General features: G+C 37.2%; 1 protein-coding gene across 1 annotated transcript in view; it reads left to right on the top strand.

Annotated features, from left to right (window-relative positions):
* Window positions 1-325: 325 nt before the first annotated feature.
* adora1 (adenosine A1 receptor) overlaps window positions 326-14,768 on the top strand; it is a gene marked incomplete at its 5' end in the record, with an annotated part of 29,887 nt that continues 15,444 nt past the window's right edge. Inside the window, 2 exon segments of the mRNA NM_001113069.1 lie at window positions 326-510; window positions 10,441-10,812. Coding sequence (NP_001106540.1) covers window positions 10,478-10,812 — 335 coding nt within the window.

Here is a 14,768-nt window from a genome sequence, read left to right as displayed (position 1 = left end):
CATTCTGCTAAAACAATAAAATCATTACAAGCCCAGTATAATCTGACAAAGAAAATGAGAAGACAACACTCACTGTATATTTTTGCCAACCTTATTTTACAGTTGCTACTCTTCTACCTTATAAGGAAGCTCATCGATTAAACCATGAGTGTAACAATGTTTACACTCCCCCTTGCCTCTGCAGGTTAATGCTCCAACCCTAATAGGATGCTATACCTTTAAGGAAATCTCAGGAGCCTAGTACGGAGGGATCATGTGATGGCTGATTGATTGCAACACTGTTGGGAGCTAGTAAAAGCTGCAAAAGCAGATTAAGCAGAGGTATATGCAGGGCAGGAATGTGCATTTTGGATGACATCCTATGCTGCAGTCTTCATCACACTGGGATAGTGCTGGGGAGCAGATTGCAAGAGCTTTTCAAGGGCAAAGGGTTCATGCTGTGAATGAGGGATTATAATGTGGGGAGCGAATGATACTGAAGATGCCAAATGGGATCCTAACAAAGACACGGTAAGTGGAAATTTGTTTTTTTTTAACACAAATCTGGCACATTTAGCCAGGGAACGGCTGTTGTTCCTATTAAAGGTTTTCACTTCCTAAAGGATGCTAATGTACTAAAGTACTAGGGGGTTTATTGTACCAGGGATTTGACTTTACTGCTGTTCTGCAGCTGTTATTAAACTACAACTCCCAGTTTCCTCTGATAGCAAATGCTTGTAGTTCACTGACAGGTAGGGACCACAAAGCAGTTAGGACATTTCTGTACACTTTGAATTTAGTGCACTCGGTACACCACCTAAAAACAAGTTTTTATAAACAATGGGTACAGGGATGTTGTTTTTTTTGTTTTTTTTTAAAGTCACTTGTAAATTTGTATAGTAAACAGCAACATGGAATAGTATGATAGTATGTATGTGAGTAAAGGGTTGAATATTATAAAGATGACTAATAGGCTCCCACTGTGTTGTGGGACTAATAGGCTCCCACTGCGTTGCGTGATGTGGGGATGAGCGCGTAGTATCAGACCTGGTACATCCCTAGCCTTGTAAGACAATGAAGCTGTTCGTTTGCTAACAAATGCAAAGCCCTTCCCTGCCTGTCTCCTATTCACTGAGTGCTCTCGAGAGTCACAGCTTTCCCTGGCTTTGTTGCTGTATCTTTACGGACAAGCCTTTATACAGAATGAAGCATATTACTGCTTTGTGCACATTGCTCAGCAGGTTAATTATAAGCATCACTGTACAGAAACATCCGCTTTTCAATGGTGCAAAATGATGGGATAAATGTGACCTGATTTTGACAGCTTTTTCCCAGCTCTGATTTCCCCGTTGGCTGACGATAGGAAAAGTGTAAACTAATGTATTCAGGATAGAAAGCAAAGTGTGAACGTGGGCTTGATCTACTGAATGTTTCTGGGATTGGAGCAATACATGGAACAGGGGACTTATCTATAGAATATGCACAGGTAAGGATGCAACATCAAAATTCAGTTTAGGGTAATTCATGAAAAGATCTGTGTCGTGCACTATTTGGGTAACAAATCACTGCTGATCCACTGCTAGACTGACCCAAATTTTGTTTAACTAATTTAACATGAACATCACATAATATGCCTGTCACACCGGGCACCCCAGTAATTGTTGTGCCCTTGCACAAACTAGGAAACCTCTTATTTGCCATTCATGACACAAACATTGCTATAGCATAATAATACAGAGGGAAAAAAAAATTAATACATGTCCATATAATTGACCTCTGTCTACAGATCGGAAAACCTTCAGTAAAAGCAGCACACAATCCCCTCTCTGAGGTACTTGTGGGTATTGCCTTGTCAGTTACCAGTAATGATACTGAAGCACTGTATGGGCAGCTAGCCACAATTGGCATTTGGAGGGAATACATGAAGGGCAATTACAGGAAACCGTGTGATAATATGGACACTAGTGATGTATCAGAGCTGCACTGTTCCACCTCATAACCACTATGGGCTGCCTCCTGCAGTGCAGATATCTGCTGCAAGCTAATCCAGGCTTCCTTTGTGGCATGTCAGTTTGCTAAAATCATGAAAATAAACAGGACCCATTGGCCACTGAATATTTGTCACAAGAGGCAGATTTGATTTAAATTAAAACCAAAACTTATTTAGAAATTAAAAATGGATCCAAATGAATCAACATCTCAACAGTTTTGGATAACCTATAGTGGGCCATGTAGTTCTTTTTAAATATAGCATTTCTCTCCTATAAAATTTACCCCGGGATTTGGTTCTATAGTGACAGTAGCCCCCACCTCCATAAACTTTAGGCATAGTCAGCATGTGAATATTTACCTACATTCAAATAAGCTCTGCTTCCCTGGAATTGAACGAGCAATCTAATATATAGTGAAATTTAAGTTAATCACTGCTGAGCAGAAAGTGGGTAACATTTATAGATTGTAAGCTCTTTTGGGCAGGGCCCTATAAACCCATTTATTGAACAGCGCTGAGGAATATGGTGCTTTATAAATACATGTTAATAATAATAATAATAATAATAATAATAATATTTTGCTGTCACACACTCTCAGTAGCTAGGTATGATAGACTGGTATGCTCTATAAATAAAGTGAAGCTGAATGCGGTTAGGCCACGCACCTTCTTTGGGAAGTTCCAGTATACACTTGAAATTCATTTGGATCATGCACAAACAGTACTTCATCTGATCTTTGTCACTTTTCTCCACCATGCAGATTTGTTGCATCTTTGCTACTTTGCTGCTTGACTTTCCCTAAGTGGAAATCCTGGCAGAAATGGTCTGCACCATATATTAAAGGTACAAGTCAAAAGCCTAGTCTTAATTAATAATGGTTAGGCTTTAGTTTAGCTAGGAATGCTTCTCTATGGTCACTATTTAACCTCCTTTTCTAGATATAGGCAATGTTTCTAGGCCTCTGTCCCCATACTGTATTGCTAATGCGTATGGTCTAGGCAGGAGAGCACTCTCTTCCACTATAATGCTGCCAGCAGGTCTCTGCATCAAGACCAGTCATCAATTGTGGAAGCTATATAGTCATAGTGGAAGCTGAATCATCCTTAAGGTCAGACAAAAACAATTCTCTATACAGAACATTGCTAGCTTGTCTGGGGATAATTTGTATGAAATCCTTTGCCTTAAACTGCTGGCCTGAACATAACACAAAAATCCCAAAAACTGGGCTGTCTATTGGTATTCCCTTAACAGCTCGGCTGCACTTTATCGCTGGCAAGCTAGTATATATACACTGGGTAATTTAGTCTTATGACTATTATAGCTGGCCTGTTGTCAAAGTAATAATTTTTGCAGAAAATCTTATCTTTGAATGAGCACAAGTAAAGGGAGCATAGACTGAGAACTTGCACCTTGAATTCACTTTCCAAATGTGGCAAACCTTGTGGTCTTCAGCCTGTCAACAAAGATTAACCAGTTCAGACGTTTGTCTCTCCGATGTTCTGCCTGTGTAGAACATCAATGATATTGTGTGTTTCAAACTAGTGCTTCAGTAAAGAAGATAAATCAATAATGTACGTGGATTTCAATACATTGTTCAGAAGGGCAAGTGGTTTAGCCCCACTATTAAGAAGGGCCAATCTATCAGTGTTATGAGTTGGCATTAAAGCCAACTACTAGCATCCCTTACTATGCCACTGGTCTAAACAAACTCGATCACAGTCACCCCAAACAGACCCAGTTGCCTATATGAGACCTTTTATGAAATTGGTCTAAGTATAAAGCTTTCTTCCCTATTGTATGTGGCAATGGGCATACAAAAATATGTTTTAGTAATGTGCTGGTAAATGGCATTCTCCATCATTTTATCACTGCTGTAAATTTGTGTGTTAAACTGACACTCCATGTTTTAACAAGGCTAGGAATCAATCTTGCCGGAAACAGGGCATTTAGAAAGTTGGCACCCAACTTATTTCCTTCCTGTAAAATAATAATAGGATGTTCAAAATCGATTAACTAACTAGGGTCACATGAACAATGCAAACTCTAATTCTATGAAAGACACTTGCACAAAACACCTCTGTTGTCTGTCTGTCACTTTAAACAGCAATGTGCACAGCATCATAGAGGGAGCCAAGCCTGATACAAAATTATCCATGTACTCATTACCTGTGTGTGTGTGCAGCTGTACAACTTGTGTGCTCATGCATGGGGTGAACTGTGTCTTGTGAGCTTTAAGCTACATCTGCATAACAGACTGTAGGTGTACAATTCATTTGTCACTGCCAGTCAAGCCCTCCGTTGTGCTTACTGTAAAATACTATTTGCTTAACTTATCTGCCCAACAATGTGCTGCATTATCCTGTGGTTAGAAATGGTTAATAAGCTGCCAGCTTCATCCCACCCCCCATGGATTTTGCTGGCAGCTGAATTCACAAGCAAATATCTAAGCAAACACTTGTATCTACCCATGTAGGCAACTATCGACCACATACTGTGAAGGCACTGCCTCTCTAATATAAACTCATGAAAAAAATTCACCTTGTGGCCCTAGCTTGTGTTTGTTTGAAGAGCCAGGCAAATACAGGATAATAACAATAACAGCCAAGAAATGTATTTCAGGGAGCATGAATAAATGTTGTGTTTGGGGCCACGACATCCGATGCGGAGACCCCCACATACCTTTTCTTGTGTCCACAATGCTGACGTCCACAATTGCCAACGTCAAAATGTTGTTAAATTTTAGCTTTGGCACCATAGTTATAAGCCCCATGGTGACTATATATATATATATATATATATATATATATCAGTCCTGATGGTGTCTGCACTCTAAGGCTTTTAGTATTCTGTGGGGTGCACAGCCAAAATCTGAGTATTTAGCATGAAATAATCCATGGCCGGCACACCCTTAAAATTCAAAAAAAAATTTTTATTGAAAACTCATTGTTTAAAAACCAACGTTTCGGTCCTCATTAGGACATCCTTTATCAAGGTCCTAATGAGGACCGAAACGTTGGTTTTTAAACAATGAGTTTTTAATAAAATTTTTTTTTGAATTTTAAGGGTGTGCCGGCCATGGATTATTTCATGCTATATATATATATATATATATATATATATATATATATATATATTCCTAATGCTAGAACTTTTCCCCAATTTTTCAGTATATTATGTTATCCTTTGCTCTGAAAAAAAGCAAAATAAGATTTAGGTTAAAATTTGTTTAGGTTATACTTTATTTAAAAACAAAACATATATTCATTTGTCCAAATATACTTTAAGAACAAAAAAAGCCTATGTCTTTTAGAAAACTGTCAAGGGCATATGCATTTCTTATAGCATCCTATAGAAACCAATAGCAGGTGAAAGAGGGTAGGCGTTCACTTACTCAGCAAAACAAATGCAAATTACCTTTACTGTGTTCTGCATTCTTCATTGGTTACTATGATGTCTTGTGCAACAAGAAATGGTAGGTATTTAGGCTACTTCAGTGTCCAGCCTGAACAACAAGTAAAACAAAAATTACAAAGATTTGTCACTGTAGTCCAACAGCAGAGCCAAGTCATTAGTGTGAACAAGGCCAAAATTAGTGTTTGCTCCACAAAAAGCATGTCTGCAGGAGGTTTAATTATACTGCACAAAATCAAGATCAATGAAAAGGTCTGGAACTGTTCAGAGGACATCCCATGGGGTTAGAGGGAAAATGATAAGAAATAGAATTCTACTAAGCATTTACAGTCTGACACGTTGCAAAAGCTCAGAAATTCTTAAGAGCAATGTAACAAAGGAAACTTCAGGTGCTTGGTCGTGATGTTTAGGAGTGCCAACACAGGGAAAAAGGCCCAAAACAACCAGTGGCTGCACTACCCAGGCCTGTGCCTGTGCTACCCAGGCTGCTTGTACTTTCAGGCAATCTTTATAGATGCCAAAGAAGGGCTATTTAAGGTGTTTTGGCTTATGTTTGGGCAAACACTATAAATCTCTGCATGTGCCATTGTCCTCTAAAAATGCAGTAACTGTAACTTATAAATATCAAGTGAACATTAGGGCCTTTACACAGGCATTTATTATTATTGCGTTTCCAGGTGATGGCTTTTTTCTGTGCTCTACCGCACAGGAATGCATGAGATAACACAGTCCATTCTTTCCTAAGGGCCTTTACCCATGGCACCATGATGAAGGGCAGAACGCACAAGAAAAGCTGCATACTGTGTCTCATGTGCATTCTGCCCTTCCCTGTGGTCCAGTTGTTAGAGGGTCTGGCTGCAATTTTTAGGGAATTGGCAGAAGGGGTGATGCAGGGTTTTTGTCACTCAAGCTATTTTCAGCCCTGCATGCAGGTGATGAGGTGCTCACAATTGCTGCTCATTTATTTCAATGGTAATTTCATAAACTTGGACAGGTCAGGCTACAGTTACAAAAAAACACTGACTTTTGTACAAATGCACCTGCACTGAGCTAAAAATGACTTGGACAAAAAACAGTCTGAAGCACCCTAGTGTGTGCCACTAATCCGCTGCCAAACGTATAGTGGCAATCTGCTCCAAGCTAATATGAATGGATAGTCTCATTGTTGGCTGAAAAATTGGCAGCAATGCCATTTACCAAAGATTTTAGCAAATAAATGAACTAATAATAGTAACTCTAAGGGGCTGATTTACTAAGACACGAATTCGAATCCGAATTGGAAAAATTCTGATTGGAAAACGAATATTTTGCGACTTTTTCATATTTTTTGCGATTTTTTCGGCGACTTTACGACTTTTCGGAAATTATCGCGACTTTTTCGTTACCAATACGATTTGCGCGAAAAAACGTGAGTTTTTCGTAGCCATTCCGAAAGTTACGCAAAATCTGGCGATTTTTTTCGTAGCGTTAAAACTTGCGCGAAAAGTCGCGCCTTTTTCGTAGCGTTAAAACTTGCGCGAAAAGTCGCGCCTTTTTTCGTTAACTTAAAAGGCGCAACGTTTCGCGCAAGTTTTAACGCTACGAAAAGGCGCAACGTTTTCGCGCAAATCGTATTGGTAACGAAAAAGTCGCGACAATTTTCCGAAAAAATCGCAAAATACCGATCATTACGGAAAAAACGCAATCGGATGCATTCAGCCCGTTCGTGGGTTAGTAAATGTGCCCCTTAATTTCGGGTTGCCTCCATCCTTTCCTCCAATAACCCGGGCCTAAAAAGAGGAGCCAGACCCACACTTTAGGAGCCTCTGGGCTAGAAAAATCACATAATAACATTTATGAGGCACAGGCATGCTGCTACCAATTTGCTTTGTCTTTTTACTGAAAAATAATTAGCTGGGCTTGGATTATGAACCAATGAATGCACCTAAGGAAGATCAGCTGAAGGGGAAGCATTAAACAGACAGAAAGATGTTTAAGTGGAAAAACAAATACTCTATAGAAAGGTGAATTGGTACAGTAAGGAAAAATGTGATCCTAAAAACTCTAACCCTACAGCTACAGCACAGATACAGAACAAAAACTGCTTGTAAAGTAATATTAACCAAGTATTTTTTTCCCATACTTAAACCCTTGATATCCCATATATGCAAGCAGGATGCATGCAGGGCTCCATCCCCTACATCCTGGTACCAATCCTGTAAAACACACTTGAACCTGCTTTAGGTCCCTCCTAGACCAAGCCATGAGTAGCTTTTTATAGTTGGAAAATATAGAGTAATCTGCAACAAATTATTATTATTTTTCTTTGTCCTGAGATGGAACTTACCCTATACCTACCTCCCTGTATAATTCTCCATCTGGCCAGACCTTTACTAAAAAAATCACTAGGAGGAAATATAAGGAATGAAAGCATTTCTTGGATGCTTACAATCTAGATTCTAGAAGAATGGTTGCTGTAAGAGACCTTATAGAGACATGAGGGTTAATTCACTAAAGTGCGATAAGCGTTATCGCATGCTTTTTTTGCGTTAAAATAGACGCGAAAAAAACGCACGATTCGCTAAAGTATCACATGCGTTAAGTCGCATATCGCGTGCGTTAAATAGCGCATAACCGAATGCGTTAATTTTACCGCATTGCATTAATTCTCGCGCAGAAATAATACTAATGCATGATTCACAAACACTTAGACGCACTAAATATCTGTGCGAAAATTAACACCTACTTGGGGCAGGCGGAAATTATAGAAAAGTACAGTTCATGAGCTTTTGGCAACACAATATGGACTTTGCAGTGTGATTTATTCAAGTCTGTGTTGGCCCTAGAGTGATGTAGCCTCCAGTTTGCAGGGAAATGGTCATTTTCTAAAAAAAAGTAGTTTTACGAACGTAATGGTGTGTATGGCTAATATGGCGTGCGCGCGATAAGTAGTGCACGTGCGTTAAGTAGCGCGCACTGAGTTAATTAGCGCGTGTTGCATCAATACCGCATGAAAATAGTCTTCACGACTTAAATAACACAAACAGCATCGCGTCTAAATTAACGCAAATATCCTTTTAGTGAATTGTGCGTTAAGACGTGAAAAAGAAGACGCGATAAAATTTTTAACGCATGCTATAAATAGCGCTCGTTTTAACGCACTTTAGTGAATCAGCCCTATGATCTTTTAGAAATTTTACAATTTGAGGAAAACAAACCGTTAACAAAAGAAAGTGAAGCTAGTTTCACATGTGATACTGATGAGTGAGTTTCAGAAAATGTAATTTAGTATTGTGGTGGCAGATATCATAGATACTTTTAGAGAGCGTCAATTGCCCAAATCTGCACATGCCTTCTACTGCTGACTTGAATGGGAACTATCACCACTTCAACGGGCCATTAGCATTACAGTTAAAAAACATTTACTAAGTATAGATCTTACCAGTGCAATTATAATACTTGTTTACATTTGGAAAGAAACAGTAAAAGATCATTCTCCATCTAAACAACCTCAGTAGAAAGACTTACACTTTATAGTTTCTAACCATAATGGCGGCTAACTGTATTCACTATATATAACAAAAAACTAGAAAATGGAACTGTAAAGGAGGCATATGACATTTCTGATTATGTAGGCAGTAATAAAACAATATATAGTGATTACATGAATTGTTAATGTGATGGTTCACCTTTTAAGTTAACTTTTAATATTTTATAGAATGGCCTATTCCCAGCAACTTTGGTCTTCATTAATTTTTTTTTTTTTATAGTTTTTGAATTATTTGTCTTCCTCTTCCCATCTTTCCAGCTTTCAAATAGGGGGTCACTGACCCTAGCAGCTAAAAACTACTGCTCTATGTCTGTAAAATCTGTAGTATGCTACAAATAATGAATTTTCCAATTGCTTTATGTTTTTTAATACATTTTTTGTTCTCCTAAAATGTATTATTTAAAGATTATTTTGCTTAATTTCCACTGTCATTTGTTAGGATATAGGAAGTCCCTAGGGTAACTTGTGACCTTATAAATCACAGAACTCCTTGGTTATTTCTAATAGCCTTGTATGTATATGTAGTCTGTATTATTCTTTATTTAGATTATCATAAAATGTTAGTTATTTGGTTAAAAAATAATGAAATGAATGACTCTCCTGTACAGTTCTACTAGTCAGATACCTTCTCCTACATCACCACAAGTTTCATTGCTCATACTATCCCCTGCTTCCAGGACCTTCACTTGTACAATTCCCAGCACCATTTACCCCTACCCAGCTTCCCTACAATATTCAGTGAGAATGTTGCTGCCTTCTCAATTCTGAGCATTCTTTCAGCTTCCCATCAAACTCCCTGCACCTTCGCTGCCATGCTCCCCTCCCAGTATCAGGCCCTCCTGCTTCCCCAAGTTTTCCTCTCCACAGTGCTGCCTACCCATGAATTTCTGACATCCCTCCCCCACCAGCATCTTTCATTTTTTTTCTGAATGACAGCAGCAGGACCCCTTCATTCCTCTTCTTCTCAAGATCACTGATATCAATGTTTACAGGCAATCCTGTGGGCTTATTGTCAGAGCAGCAACAATAGAAGCACAGACAGATGACCTAATGGTAGAGAGCAGCGCTGACAAACCTTCTGTATGGGCTTCTGTGAACACTTTTTTTTTTTAAATGAACATTCTCACTAATTGGTCAACAATGTGTTCAGTTTAGGATTGAAGATTTTTCTGCTATGCATTACTATAAGCATATAAGATTTATTTTAATTTGGACGGGCCAAACAAGTCATACAATTGGGTTTTGCACAAACTGAACTTTTATGCACAAACATTAAATATTCCCCAGTACCCCATGATATATTGTATGCAATCTGGATGATGATAGACTCATTTTTTTTTATCTGCAAATCTCTTTACTTTTTAAAAAGATGCCTAAAAGCTGCATATATAAACCACTGGCATTTCTTTATTTACTCTGTACCTTGATTTGTTGCTGCTTTTTATGACTGTTTTCTTTACGGTTATTTGCCTAACTGCTAGTTCAAGGGTGGATAATAAATAACATCTATCTGTACACTGTCTTTCCCAGGTCGAAGCTTAAGAAAGTCTCTTTGGACTGAAGCAGCATGGGAATCCCAGCCTCGCTTGTTGTTTACATTGTCTTCGAGGCGGTGATAGCATTGATTTCTGTACTTGGAAATATACTGGTAATCTGGGCTGTGATTGTCAACCAAGCCCTCAGAGACACCACTTTCTTTTTCATTGTGTCACTTGCCGTGGCTGATATTGCTGTAGGTGCCTTGGTCATCCCACTCGCCATCATAATTAGCATTGGACTGGAGACAGAGTTTTATAGCTGTCTTATGGTGGTCTGCATAGTGCTTATTCTGACCCAAAGCTCCATTTTAGCACTACTAGCCATTGCTGTGGACAGATATCTCAGAGTCAGGATCCCAACCAGGTCAGTAGATTAATATTTTGAATGAACTAATATTTCTTAATGCTTTTTTAATAGTTTTTTTTTAAGAACACTAAAATACAAATATCCCTTACAGTTTTTAAAACAAAATGTTGCCTTACATGAGTAATGAGTAAGCATTTTTTTGTATTTCTATAATATATTTGCTTATATTTTTACCATTATCTTTTGTACCATTCTCCATTTAGTCTAATACTCTAATATTATAGTATTTTGTTCATTCTATTTCCAAAGAAATATAGCTGTAAGGACAATAATTATGAATGACAATTAAAGAATTTAAAATGTATATAAGTAGGTAGAATGGGGAAACAGTTGATTAATAATGTAAAAAGTGGCACAACTAAAATAGATTTCATGGGAGGGCCATAATTCTCATATTCTGGGTTTCTGCATTTCCACAAAAGAGATCCTATAGCTATATTAAAACTCATTGCAGAACAGCTTAGTTACTTTTTATATTAAGACAATAAAACTTATGATAATGTATTTACAGCATGTTGGAAGCATAGCCATGTCAGTTGCTTGGTAATAGGGTAATAAACAAACAATGTAATGTAATAACAAAACCAACATTTGCTTTTGGTGTAGAGACCTATGGAGACTAATAAAATGTTTTCTTTCAATAAGCATCTGGAGCAAAGTTTACCCCCTAACAGTTACATCATTGAAACTGCATCAGTAAGTCCCTCCCTGGGCAACCCAGGGTCTGCTACCTCTATTGTTATGTCCATGCCCCCTAAGATGTCTACGGTTGCTTTTAATATTTCAATTAGAATGGCATTCTGAGAAATTCTGCAAAAGCATGGCAGATTAATTCATTTAAAACACTGCTTTGTAAATGTAAACATTTAGGCTTATTGTATTAAATAGATAATCACTCCCAACCCATAATTACAGCATGTAATACAGTATTACTTTCCTTTTATAGTTAATCCTTCTTTATAAACAAGTCGTTGCACTAAAGGTGAAGGCTGTGAAGTTTACTATATAGATGGAGCACATATCTGTGTAATATGCTTGTTTTCTCATTTTAAACCAAGAAGCCTAAAGAACCATGCTGCTCCATATGACATTTTTTATTTTAAGATCAACTCTTTTTAATAGATACACCCAAGTTTTAGGGCTCAATTAAAACAGAAGGGTATATCCCCTTTCGTCTGTTTAGCAGTTGGTGTATATGTCTACATCCATGCTTACGTTGTTGTTTTATTTGGCAGTGTATCAGTTGCAAAGTTTTCTTCAGGTTTAGTAAGCCATAGAAACCAATTAACTCTTCCTTTTAGGTCAAGTAACCCATAGCAGACAAAACATGCTTTTGCTGATTGGTTGTTATGGTTACTAGACCTGGAGCAAACAACAGACTTGTTAATCAAAACATTGCTTCCTGAGATAGATCCTTTATATTGAAAATTCCAAATTACATAAAGGAAAAAGGGATATCCCCCTAAAAGATTTCCTAGGCTATCTGAATTTCATATATTTCTCATTATGAGTAGCAAAAGCGAAGTGAATATTGCATTTATTGGTGGTGCATAGCTCTACAATTCCAGAGTAAAAATGTTTATATTTTCTTACACTGAAATGGTTAGAGCAATACAACTGGGACTGAGAAAAAAATTCCTAGCAACATATTTAACTGAAATGCTTCAAATATGATGCCCATAGGAAACAATGTGAAGAATGAAGGCTAGTTGATGGCCTTTATTATTCAAACACAGTTTGACGTGTAAGCAATTATGAGTCTAGTGACGGAGAGTGAAAAGCAGATGTATAGAGTACAATAAAATGTGAGAAGATAAGGCACTTGGTTTTAGCTATGTGAGGCTTGAGGTGACATAGGATATCTAAAAACAAAAACAGATAAAGAGCAGTTGTAGGCAGAAAGAAGAAAATAAACACTTCATGTCCGCAAAAAGGGAAAACAGATGGAAATTGTTAAGCAAAGTTGTTTTTTAATATTATTATAAATCTGGTGGTCATAAGAAATTAATTAACTGGCTTATATCTAAAGAAACAATACTGACTGGCATTCCAAATATGACTATAATAAAGTATGTGCAATAAGTCATGGATCATGACTCTGTGCTTCTCTATCTGAAAGCAAGTAAAACCACATTAAAAATGCATCCCATCATTTCAAACATTACATTAACATTTATTTATAAAGTGCCAACATATTCCACAGCGCTGTACAATAAGTGGGTTACATACATGGACATACAGAGTAACATATAAAGCAATCAATAACCGATACAAGAGGTGAAGAGGGCCCTACCCAAAAGAGCTTACAATCTTCAAACCGACGTATAGTTAAAAAGCATTGTATGAAATTATGTAATAATAGCCTCCTTGATATAGAATACATAGGCTGGGAAACCTTAATGGCCAAGACTATAATTTACAGAGCAGAATTTTAGGCAAAGCAAATGTTAAAAAATAGTTGGAATAAAGAATAAAATGCTAATAATTTTCAACTATACATTGAAACCCTTTTTGGTTTTATTACCATATAAGAATGAAAAATCCTAGATAAATCTCTATTTATGAACTACCTCCAATCAAAGTTTGTATAAAGCTGACTCATGGGTCAGGAACAAGATTTATTAAAGAGTCCCTCAGCGCATTACAGAAAGTAGAGGACAGACCTTTCCCCTGAGAAAGGGACCATTTTTTCAGCAATGCAAACAGTCATTTTTAATTACAATTTTGTTTTATTTTTGCGTAGTGAGTGCTTTTCTAAATGTACACGGGGGCTGCAGGGCATGCTCGCTGTGGCTTCCATATACTAATATTTCTTGCTAGTTTTAATATTTGATGAGTGAATATTATCAGAATGTTTATGGCAGCATAGTGGCTCACTGCTTTTTTGTGGTGGTGTCATTCTAAGTCCAATTCTGTCCAGGACACTATATGCAAGGCATTTTTATGCGGTCATAGTGTCTGTTTTGTTTTTTCGCAGCTTTCCAAAAACATAGTGGCTGGTTAATCAGCCCTTGATTAAACTGACCCATATGTGTGGTCCACTGGGGCTGGCACAATTCATTAAAGACTGTAACTAATTATTAATTCCATACAAGCAATGTCGTCTCTCCATTTGTGCACACACACATTTTGAGGCCAGTGCGAAGACAAAACATAATTGCTGTTATGCACAGAGAATTTGAGTTAAAACCCATTTAGCATGGATTCTAACCTTCCAACCTCTCTGTGTACAATTAAAATAAAATTGTCACATGGCCACAATGAAATTAGAGGGAACATGGTTTATAAAATAAGCTGTCATTTAAGTTAAGATATGAAGAGCTGCTCCAACTCCAAGTAGTTACTTAGTTGAAATTAAGAACTTTAAAGAAAAGAGGATGATTGTTCCTTAAAAATCACCATTTGTATTAAATCTGCAATTACACATATGAGAATGAGAATTGTAGATTAGATTTTTGTAATATTCCAAAGATTTTGTGGGGTTTTTTCAGCAATATTTTTCCCTATCTTTTAAGTTCTTCTTAATTTGTATTATTTGTTACTGTTCTTAGGGAGCAAAATTATTGTAATAATTAGGGTAATGCTGACTCATTTTGTAGGTATTTCTTTAAAAATAGATTCACATTTAAGTGGTGCCAGAAAATTATAAAGGGTGATGGACTACTTGATTTGAATAGAATGTATGTTTTGCTAACATTTGCACAGCGTATATAAACAGTTGTAAGATCAAACAGGCATAAAATATAAACCAAAAATTCAGTGCTTTCCCTGATTGGTTGGAGGATGTTTGTGCTAAATGTACTTTTGCGCTAATGTTTTTGAATGAGAGACTGCAATGTGCAAATTATGCATTATACCTGTACTTGTTTGGAAAGACTAGGCGCTGAAATCAATGTATCTCTTTACTTTAGGAATATATTATATTTTGCATCAAGATAAGTCATGTATTTAGA

Source organism: Xenopus tropicalis, chromosome 2, assembly GCF_000004195.4.
Source record: "Xenopus tropicalis strain Nigerian chromosome 2, UCB_Xtro_10.0, whole genome shotgun sequence".
Taxonomy (NCBI): domain Eukaryota; kingdom Metazoa; phylum Chordata; class Amphibia; order Anura; family Pipidae; genus Xenopus; species Xenopus tropicalis.
Note: the sequence above shows the minus strand (reverse complement) of the source record. Positions and strands in the feature narration are given on the sequence as shown.